Raw genomic sequence first — 11,274 nt, 5'->3', positions numbered from 1 at the left:
ATATACTACCATAGTGACAAGTATGAAGATTTGAACTGAGCATCGGGCACTTATCATTTCACTATATTGTAGGCAGGTCAATAACCATGAAGCAAAATGGCACATGACTACATAAAACTAAGCTCAATAACCATCAAGTAAAATCTAGGCTCAAAACCAGCAATAACCATGAAGCAAAATGGCACATGATTACATAAAACTAGGCTCAATAACCATGAAGCAAAATGGCACATGATTACATAAAACTAGGCTCAATAACCATCAAGTAAAAAGACACACAAACATGATAGAATCCCAGCGCTCGGGGTGTACAGGTGCCTTGCTTTGCTCATTGCTGGACCCCTCCTTTCTGGGTTGGGCACATTTTCTCCTAGATTCTCCTCTCTTACCTCATACTCAGTTTTGTTTCTGCTGCCTTTTCCGAAAATCCTTGAGTACTTCAGCCTGCTGAAGATATATTGCATTACTCTAGTTACCTTAAAGCAGATTTTGTGACATTAACAACATATGTGAGGAAACGGGAATGCAGAAGAGTGAAATACATGCCCATCCATCAGCTGCGTTACAGCTGGGTAGACTAGGAAACACCTGATTTTATACCCAGAAGGATAAAATGCGGAATGCGATATCTGACACTCAAAGAACTATTAGTTAACAATATCCAAGACACTTCGCACATAATAGTAAAATATCCAACTATTTGTGCACATTGTGGTTGGCATGGTTGTGATGCAGTATTTCCCTGCTTCCATTGCATACATCCCACCTTCCCTTCCTTATCACCTTTTCACATGGTATGAATCATTGCTAAATTTCCCAAGATCTCACACAGTAGGGATTACAAACCGAACATGCTGCCTATAAGAACTCTGTACACACCTGCACAGGATTGAATGCCGATTCTTGATTCTTGGTTCATTCATTCTGCTCCTGAGAATACAGGGAAGCAATGCCAAAAAAAAAAAACTTTAGCTGAAATATAGTAAAGAAAATTCAAAGTCTTCATAGCATCAACCAGAAAGATATATTTGCAAGTTGATTTAAGGATGGATAAAGACGGGAGTATATTTTGCTTGCATGCATCACCTTTTTTATTGTATTCACACAAGTTGCTTGTATGATTGCTCCTTCACATCATTTCCTAACTGGAATGACCTTTACAATGGCAGCTATTGGCCAAGCAAGAAAGCCAATTACCAAGCAGATCACCCAATGCTGCCAGTCCAATTTGACAGTTGAAGCGAACTTGTTTAAAAACTCCACAATGATGACTTGAAGTATCAGAGTACTTGACAAGATCCCAATAAACAGCCTGTTCTTGAACAGCCCCTTGAATATGTTAAACTTTTCTGGCTTCCTTGCATTCACTTCATTGAAGAGCTGACAGAGAACGAAAGCGTTGAAGATTATCGTATTATTGATACTTTCCACATCAGATCCATGCAGCCCCATGATATCCTTGCCTTTGAACTGTAGGGTGAGAAGTACTATGATTTGATAGAAAGCCTGTCCAAAAATGTTTCTCCACATGACAAAGGAAATCAGTGGTTCTTTGCGGTCAACAGGGGGCCTGCACATGAGATCATCTGTAGGAGGCTCAGTAGCCAAAGCAAGTGCTCCAAGGGTATCCATTATGAGATTCACCCACAACAACTGGACCGCAGTCAATGGGACATCTCCTGATGATACAGCAGCAACAAAATTGATTGTCAGAGCTGCAACATTAACAGTTAGCTGGAATTGGATGAACTTTTGAATGTTGAAGTATACTGAGCGGCCCCATTTCACTACTTTCACCACAGATGAAAAGTTGTCATCCAATATGATGATGTCTGAGCTGTCTTTGGCAACTTCTGTTCCTTGGATGCCCATGGCAAGGCCGATGTCTGCTTCATGCAGAGCTGGGGCATCATTAGTTCCATCGCCCGTCACAGCCACTACATGACCCAATTCTCTCAAAGTTTTTACCATTAACAACTTATCGGATGGTGATGACCGTGCCATCACAGATATTTTTGGCAATTGCTGCTTTCTTACTTCATCACTATAATTACGAAAAGTGACCCCTTCAACAGCAATTCCATCTTGTAGAATCCCACATTCAGAGGCAATTGCCTTAGCTGTGACAATGTTATCCCCTGTGACCATCCGTACTTTTATACCAGCTGCCTGACATAGTGCCACAGCTTCAGGGACTCCTGGCCTGCAAGGATCCTTGATCCCAAGGATTGCTATCAAAGATAAGGGTGATTCAGGAATTTTCCACTCTTCCAAGAGCTCCCCTGTGGTAGGCACCTCCTCATCATTGATCTCTCTGTAGGCAAAGGCTATGCACCGCAGACTTTCAGCTGCCATGTCCTCAATCACTTTCAATAGATCTCCTCTTCTTGCTTCAGTGATAGGAAACCTAGAATTATCTGCAGTCACCAATGTATCACACTCATGCAATACAATTTCTGCAGCTCCTTTCCAGTGAACATGAACCCTTCCAGTGTTTGCCACTCTGACAGCAACACCTGCCCGTTTCTTTGTTGAATTAAATGTTTCCACATGTAAAATTGTCGATTGAGACCTCACTGATTCAAAACTCATCCCTATTTTCAGCCCCCACAGAAGAACAGCCTTCTCTGTTGGGGAGCCTGTTACCTCCGGTTCTTTGCCTTCAGGAGGAATGAAAACACTGCCACTGCTATTTTGGGCTAGGCTTTCAAGAAGGAGGCTGGACAAGTCATTCACAAGGGTCTGCAAGTCTGTGACAGGTTCCCTAAACTCTCCTGCAACCCATGCCTTAACCACAGTCATCTGATTCAGTGTGAGAGTGCCTGTCTTGTCACTGCAAATAGCCGTGGCACCACCCATGGTTTCACAAGCAGACAATCTTCTAACAAGGGCCCTATCAACCATCATCTTTTTCATAGAGTATGCAAGTGTAAGTGTGACAGCTAAAGGCAGTCCCTCAGGCACAGCAACCACTATAATTGTTACCGCAATTGCAAAAGCATCTACTACACTATTCACAGCAACAGTTGCTGGTGTTTGCCCTGCCTTGAACTTCCCTGAGTTGTTAGAGCCTCCTTTGTGACCAACAAAGTAGAAGATAATCAGGATGATAAGCACCAGAGCAGCTACAACCAATCCAACCTTACCGACAAATGTAGCAACGCCATTGAGGCGAACCTGGAGAGGAGTTTCCTCCCCTGAATCTTCCCCAATTGATGCCATCAGCTGACCCCATTCAGTATTTGTACCCACTCCAGTTATTAGCATGGTGCCAAAGCCATCATCAACTTTGCAACCTGAGAGTAAGAAAGGTTTTCTTTGATCCACACGAACTTGTTCACTTTCACCAGTCATGCTAGACTCATCGATAGATAGAGAATGGCCCTGCACAAAGAGGCCATCAGCAGGCACCTGGTCACCGATGTTGAGGACAGCAATGTCACCAACGACTAGGTCAAAGATGGAAACAGTAAGCCTGCGGCCTCCCCTGATGACCTGCACCTGGATGTTGCGTTTCTCCTCATTGAGGGCCATGAACTGAAGGCCTTGTCTGTAGTCGCTGGTGGATGTGACAAGGATGACCAGCATGACCGCAAACCCGATGCTAGCACCATCATACCATCCTTCCTCCCAGCCATGGCTTCTGATTCCGAAGATAAGCGAAAGCACGGCACACACCATGAGGATGATGAGGGTGGGATCTTTGCAAGCGTCCCAGAAGAAGGAAATGAACCAGCGAGGGGGCTGTTTAGGGTAAGTGTTCGAGCCGAAGGCGCGCTGGCGCTGCTGAATGTCAGAGGGGATGCCTTCGATGCCTTTCTCAAGATTTGTGTGGACGAGGCGAGCGACGCCGGGGGCACTGCCGAGCTGCTGGAGGGCGTGGGAGTCCCGGTCTTGTACGAGGCGCACCAAACGGGAGGGGGAGACCTCGAATCCCTCCGGCACGGGGGAATCAATTACGTCAGGCGACGGAGAGACAGCAGGAGGCGACGGAGAGACGGCAGGGTTTACCGCGTTTGCTGTCTGGGGAGGCGTAGCCACGCCAGCTTCTTGGAAGCGCCGGACGGCGCGCACGGCATGAGCACTGGTGCGGAACCTGTTCCGGCGCTGCTGGCGGAGCTTCTCCTCGTCGACGCGGACCGTGTAACGGAACCTGCGCGTGGCGTTGAGAGCTAGGGTTGCGCTCTTCCATTTCTGCAGACTGGCTAAGGAGGGATTCTTGGCACGGATGTTGAACACGTTCTCCCCTTCGCTGCCTCTTTCATGTAGCTCGCCGTGTTCACCTTTGCCTGCAAGGCCTTGTCCTCGCCCCTTCGATTCTTCATCGTGAGAGACAGGCGGGGCTTCTTCATCGCCTCCGCTGTTCTGTGCACCGTAAAATCGACTCCGGAAGCTCATCTCTCTCTTTTCTGTCTGTGATCAAGAAAGAACAGGAACTCCTGCCGCATGCCAAGCTTCTCCTTCGCCATCTGCTCCCCGGGCCATGTTCCCGCTCAACCTTCTCTGGCTTAAAAGGCCTCTGAACTTCTTCAAGCTTTCTTGGCTAGGACTTCTGTCTCCGCTTCCCTGCATGCTTCGATGGCAATGACTTCTCTCCTGTGCAAGATTCTAGCTGCTTTACGTCAAGCTTCTTTGGCTATGGTTGCGTCCGGGGCTACGCGCTATGTCGTCTCAATGCTTCTGAGAGTTGAAAGCCTTGCAAGCTTTTCCATAGCAGCTGCTGCTGCTGCTTCTTCTTCTTCTCTGCACTGCAACAATTGGATCAGCAACGCAGGCTGCCCGTGACCCTGACCGTTTCGAATCGAATCGACCGTTTCGAGCACGTCGTTTCGCGAATTAAAAGAAGCATTATCAGCGGCATGGATGCCTTGAACAGTTTTGCTTTTAGTACTCGCCCGTGAGTCTCCATTTTGCCTTGAACAGTTTTGTTACCATTTGTATTTATCGTACTCGTGAGTCTCAATTTTGTGGCCAAAACTAAATCAAAAATTTCAACTAAATCAAAAATTTCATGAGAATGAAATCACAACCTCACAAGAGGCTTTAACATATAAGGCTCTCCTTATAAATATATATATATATATATATATATCCTTATAAATATAAATATATATTAGCACAAACTCCCAACACTCAAATATACAAGCTATGACCAGCACAAAAGTTAACCCAATCGAAAATGCATATAAGGCTCTTTTGAAAAGCTCTCAAGACAAATATGTACAATCTGGCTCTTGGAAAGCGTTATAGTGCTCCCCATCAACGGCTACGATTGGATGATTTTGTTTAATTATTCATATTTTAATATTTTTCTTTAACATATAAGGCTCTCTTATATATATTATAGAAATAAAACAACACAAACTCCCAACACTTCAACCCCCTCAAATATACAAGCTGTGACTAGCACGAAAGTTAACCCAATTGAAAATGCATATAAGGCTCTTCTTAAAAGCTCTCAAGACAAATATGTACAATTTGGCTCCTGGAAAACGTTATAGTGCTCCCCATCAATGGCCAGGCAAGTGTGGGGGCCCAACATTAATAAAGTGTGAAAAGGTAGGAAAGTATATAAGTGAATAAATTGTAATTAGGGTCAACTAATCATTTTACTAATCAAATCATGCTTTCTTGGAGCTTCAAGCTTCCATGGCTATGGTGGTACTCCCTTGAGTGCATATGGTGGTACTCCATTATAAGTGCATTTCCTTCTCTCTCTCTCTCTCTCTCCATCACTACATTGGTATCAAAGCCATGTCTTTGATCCATTTCAACCTTAGTTTTAAGAAAAATTGAGGTTTCTTGATTTTCTTGATCAAGAAATGGGACATGAAGATCTTGCTGTAGCATTGACTTAGGGCTTTGAGATGTATCATCTTCACCTTCACGAAGAGCCTTTCCATGTTAAGTTTGATGGCCATTTGAAGGGGGATCTGTTGGTCACCATTTGCTGATTTCCACCTAATTTTGGTGCCAAACTAGAGAGATGTGCTTAGCCTTTGCTTGGCTTGGGGATTAGGGAGGCCTAGGATAAGTTTTTTTGGAGCCATCTATTCACGTTTTGTTTCTGCTAGCCGTGAAGGACTGTGCGCTGCCATCGGGCCACAAGCTACACGATTTCATGACGAGTTGAAGCCTAATTAGATGTACAAGAAGCTTATGAGGTTTAATAAGCTTAATGATGTTGCTTTTCTTGGCGATTTGAACCGTGGAGAGCTAAAAGTGCTGCGTAAATTTTCTGCATCATTAGGGCCACGATTCATGTCCATTTGACTACCCTTGCTTCAAATCAAGGTTTCCATGATTGCTTCCAACTAGATGGTCTCCCAATGATGCCTTCCTCTTGAATGGTCTCAAGTCTTCTAAAGCTTGAAACAATGGTGAGTTTTTGCTTTCTTTGGACTGTTCCATGGCTATGGTGGTACTCCCTTAATGTGTGGTACTCCATTATGAGTGCATTTCTTTCTCTCTCTCTTTCCATAACTACAGTGGCAGCCTACATAATAGCACCATAACCTCCTTATCTCATTAAAGAAATCTTGTAGCAACTATTGCACTTCAATGTTGGTGAGAAAATCTTGTGTTTACTTAGAACATTTTGAGGATACTATTCTTACTTCTTGAAGTGTGGAGCTATTGCTTCAAGTGCTTTGGTCTTTTGGACTCACATGATGTTCGATGCTACTTGGATGTTAGTTTGATGTGATTTGATGTATTGGAGCTATTATGGTGATTGGATGAAAGCACAAGAACATGCTCATTGTAATTGATAAAATGATAGTAGCATGAGTCATGCTAAACACATTGTAAGTGCAAGGAAAGTCAAATGTGCCTTCAAGAGACCATCAAAGTGGGCATGCTTTGAGTTCTAGGCTTGGAAAGCAACCCATTTGTAAGGGTGTGCACAATGTGAGTGGGAGACTCTTGGATGGAGTATTGTGGGGTCCGTGGGACATACCACACACTACCCAGGGACGTACTACATTGGAGTCACCAAGGGTCAAAGATGTGAAGGATAATATTACACTTCCCAAGTTCAAAGAGGTGGACACAACCATAGAAGAATTGGAGGAATGGATTAGCAAGATGGAGATGTACTTTGCATTGTATCCCTGTGAGGAGGAGGATAAAAAAAGTACAATTTGTCGTCACGTTGCATTTGGAAGATTATGCTCATTCATGGTGGCGGTTTACTCAATATGAGGGTATGCATTGTGACACTTGGGAGGCATTTAGGATGCCATGTTTCAAAATTTCACATCTCCATTGGAACGAGCTCAATTGGTGGGACAATGGTACGATCTGGAGCAAAAGGGGAGTTCCGTCAAGGAGTATGGTAACCAATTTAGAAAGCTCTCCATGTTTGTTAGGGGAATGAATGAGTACAACAAAATGGTGAAATACATACATGGATTGCAATCATCACTTGGGGTTGATGTGAAGGCTCAAAGACCTCAAACTTTACAAGATGCTATGTATTATGCAGAGGTCTTTGAATCCAAGTATAAGATGAGTGTTGCAAATAGATGGAATGTGGGGACAACTAAACCATCTACTTTTAGCCACCCCAAATGCAGTCAAATGGCCAACTTCTACCTCTACTACACTTTATGCACCTTGTGCAAGCTTCACTCCAACCTCTACTCCCATACCACGATATCCTAGTGTGTATGGACAGCCAAGGAATGTGAAATGGAGTGGGTCTATGGTTAAACCTCCACCCAAAAATAATGCTAAATCATCTTCCCTTCAAGGCAAGGTGATTAAGCAATTGACACAAGCGGAGATGAATGAGAAGAGGAAGAATGGGGTTTGCTTCCTATGCAATGAGAAATGGAGTCCTGAGCATAAAAAGATATGCAAGGCAAAGGAGGTACGAGCTAACATGATCTTTGAGGTGGTTGAAGATGAAGAGGCACCATTGGAATACATGAATAAGGCTGATGAATTTCAGGATTGTGCTAATGATGTGATAGAAGATCCTACTCTTGACCCTTATCAAGAGTTTGCATTTGATCCGGGTGGAGAGGATTGGGAAGAAGTTGAAACAAAAAAGAAAGGACAGCCATGATATGTGCCATTTCATAAGAAGCTATAGCGGGATGCAAAGGTTCCAACACTTTGAGGCTTGTGGGGAAGATTGGGGGCAGATCAATTCACATACTTGTTGATTCAGGGAGTACACATAGTTTTGTGAAAACGGGAGATGATGAAGCCTCTAAAAGTGGAGGTTGCAAATGGATAGCATGAGCTGAGTAAGAGTTGGGTTGCATAAGGATTTCTGATTATGCCTATGATGCTCGTTTGATTGTGCTTGACATGGGTCCCATTGATGTGGTGCTTGGATGTGATTGGTTGCACACTTTGGGCAGGTTTTCAATGGATTTGAAGCACATGAAAATGTGGTTTATGCATGAAGGCAAGGACCTATGTTTGGATGGAGTTTTCAGCCATGTATTAACCTTGGTGTTTATGAAGCGAATAAACTTGAGAGAGTTGAAGAGTTTATGCCTTATTTACATGCTACAACTCACTTGTCAAAAAGAGGACATTGGGCTGCAAATACATGATAAAGGGATGGATGCCTTGTTGCAAGAGTACAAAGATGTGTTTGAGGCACCAAAATGATTGCCACCTACTAGGAGAAGTTGACCATGCCATAGAGCTTGAGAAGGATACAAAACCAGTCAATAAGCCTCCTTATAGGCTTTCAAATGTTGAGCGGAAAGAGGTGGCAAAGTGAGTGGAGGAACTTTTGGAAATCGGGTTCATACAACCAAGCCAATCACCCTTCGCCTTACCCATTTTATTGGTGAAGAAGAAGGATGGATCTTATAGAATGTGCATTGATTATAGGGATCTCAACAAAATCTCTATAAAGAATTGATATCCCATTCCAAGAATTGATGATTTACTTGATGAGTTGAAAGGAGCAAAATATTTCTCAAGGATAGATCTCAAGTCCGGGCAACATCAAATAAGGATGAAAGATGGAGATGAGTTTAAGACGACATTCCGGACTGAACGTTCCGGACTGAACGGGGTCTATTTCAATTCATGGTTATGCCTTTTGGATTATCAAATGCCCCGGCCACATTTCAATCTCTTATGAACAAAGGTTTGAAGCCATTTCTCTACAAATCAATTTTGGTCTTCTTTGATGAAATACTTGTGTATAGCAAGTCAAGGGAAGAGCACTTGATGCATGTGGATCAAGTGTTGAAGGTGTTGAGAGAACACAAGTTGTTTGCCAAACAAAGCAAGTCCACATTTATGTCACAAGAGGTGGAATACTTGGATCACATTGTGATCAATGATGGCATTAAGATGGATCCCAAGAAGGTACAATGTGTAAAAGAGTGGCCTACACCCACTAACACTACTCAACTAAGGGGATTTTTGGGACTATCATCCTTTTATAGGAGGTTGATACGCCACTATGCTCACATGGCAGCCCCTCTTATCGATAGGCTTAAGAAGGAAACATTTTTTTGGGATGTCGTGACCGATAAGAGCTTCCAAGAGCTCAAGGAAGCACTAGTTTCATCTCCAATATTGGTTGGCCCTGATTTTTATAAGCCTTTTAAGTGGGAGAGGAATTGGTGCCGTGCTATATCAAGAGCATGGGGTGATTGCTTATGAGAGTAGAAAGCTCACCGAGAAGGAGAGGGAATTTCATGTTTATGATCAAGAAATGTTGGCCATTTTGCATGCCATGAAGAAGTGTCATCACTATTTGTATGGTGGGCATTTCATAGTAAGGACCGATCATCACCGGGTACTCCAATATTTTCTCACCTAATAAAACCTTTCTTAAAAGCAAAACAGATGGCTTTTCTACCTTGCAAAACTATGATTTCGAGATCTCTTACACGGCAGGAAAGGACAATGTGGTGGCGGATGCACTTTCTAGGATGTGGGCTTACACTTTACATGCCATTTCGAAAGTGCATCATGATTGGGTTCATGAGATACAAAAGGAGTATGTGATGACATGGCTGGTCCAATGTTTCACAGCAAGGGTTATGTGATGAATATCCACATTTTGAGGTGCGCAATGGGTTGCTTTGGTAGAAGGGAAAAGTCTATTTGGTCCCTCACTCATCCTTCAAACTGAAAACCCTACAAGAGATGCACTCTTCACCCATGGTGGGTCATTTGGGAGTGTTCAAGACATATGATAAGATACGAAAGAGTTTCTTTTGGAAAGGGCTTTGGAAGGATGTGCATGACTATGTATAAAAGTGTTTTCCTTGCCAACAAAACAAGGATCCCAACCAATTTCCGGGAGGATTGTTGCAACCATTGCCTATTCTAGAAGGGAAGTGGACACACATAGCCATGGATTTCATTACGGGCTGCCCACTACTAAGCAAGGGTAGAATAATATCTATGTGGTAGTGGATAGATTGACAAAAGCGGCCCATTTCATACCCACAAATGTGCAATATACAGCTTCTATGGTGACTCAACAATTTATGGAGCATGTGTTTAGATTGCATGGAATGCCTAAGCAAGTGGTAAGCAATAGGAATGTCAAGTTCATGAGCCATTTTTGGAAGAGTGTCTTTGATTCCATGGGGACTACACTCACCCCAAGTACAGCCTATCACCCACAAACGGATGGCCAAACTGAGAGAGTGAACTAGTGGCTTGAAATCTATTTGAGACACTATTGTTATGACACCCACCAACAATTGATAGTGGAAGTATGAACTAGTGAAATCAATTTTTGAAAACAATAAAAGATTAATATAGAGTCCACACAACATAAATTGAGGAGTGTCCAAAAATAGATATATTTATGTATGTATTTACACCATCTTCTGCCAATCATGTGATTTGAGACCATACAATTAATGCTCACCCTTATTTTTTGTTATTGTAAATGCACCCTTTAATGAGTGCATTACATTGGTTGGTGTACGAAAAGATGAAATTTGATTTTTGACATTCTTTTTCTCTTGCCTTGTCAACATCCATGGAGCCTTTGCTAAAGCCACCTTGTCTTGACTATCCTTGGCCATGCATTTTCCATGTGTTCGACATCCTTTAGGTCGTCCTTTATTGCATAGGTGTCTTTTTTACCAATTAGATAGTCCCAAATCATTGATGCCACATTCTTTAAAATCTGCATTATTGGATCCAAAAGATGATTTATTATTAACTCTATCCAATATGGTAGACAATAGTTTCATGTCCGCCCGCGGGTCGTGTGATGGGAGTCACCCTCCCTCTCGTCCCACTCTCCATCTCTCTACCTTTTCTCCAATG

The 11,274-nt window shown here is 43.1% G+C and overlaps 1 protein-coding gene across 4 annotated transcripts; it reads right to left on the bottom strand.

Moving 5' to 3' along the window:
- Positions 1-630: 630 nt before the first annotated feature.
- Positions 631-4,907, bottom strand: LOC147607625 (calcium-transporting ATPase 8, plasma membrane-type-like). Of its 4 annotated transcripts, none has more exons than XM_086790226.1 (2): positions 1,087-4,907; positions 631-930 (listed from the first exon to the last, which is right to left on the bottom strand). In XM_086790226.1, exon 1 carries the CDS (start codon positions 4,396-4,398, stop codon positions 1,135-1,137), a length of 3,264 nt encoding a protein of 1,087 aa, XP_086646352.1. In that variant the 5' UTR covers positions 4,399-4,907; the 3' UTR covers positions 631-930; positions 1,087-1,134. The 4 variants fall into 4 exon arrangements, with proteins under 4 accessions (XP_086646352.1, XP_086646353.1, XP_086646354.1 ...); XM_086790227.1 differs by having other exon boundaries at positions 631-924; positions 1,087-4,901; XM_086790228.1 differs by having other exon boundaries at positions 1,198-4,901.
- Positions 4,908-11,274: the final 6,367 nt, after the last annotated feature.

This window comes from Cibotium barometz, chromosome 55, assembly GCF_041138505.1.
Source record: "Cibotium barometz isolate CiBa-2024 chromosome 55, ASM4113850v1, whole genome shotgun sequence".
Lineage (NCBI taxonomy): Eukaryota > Viridiplantae > Streptophyta > Polypodiopsida > Cyatheales > Cibotiaceae > Cibotium > Cibotium barometz.
Note: the sequence above shows the minus strand (reverse complement) of the source record. Positions and strands in the feature narration are given on the sequence as shown.

Excerpts from the sequence above, each read along its gene's own strand:
- LOC147607625 (XM_086790226.1), bottom strand. The coding sequence starts at position 4,398 with ATGAGCTTCCGGAGTCGATTTTACGGTGCACAGAACAGCGGAGGCGAT.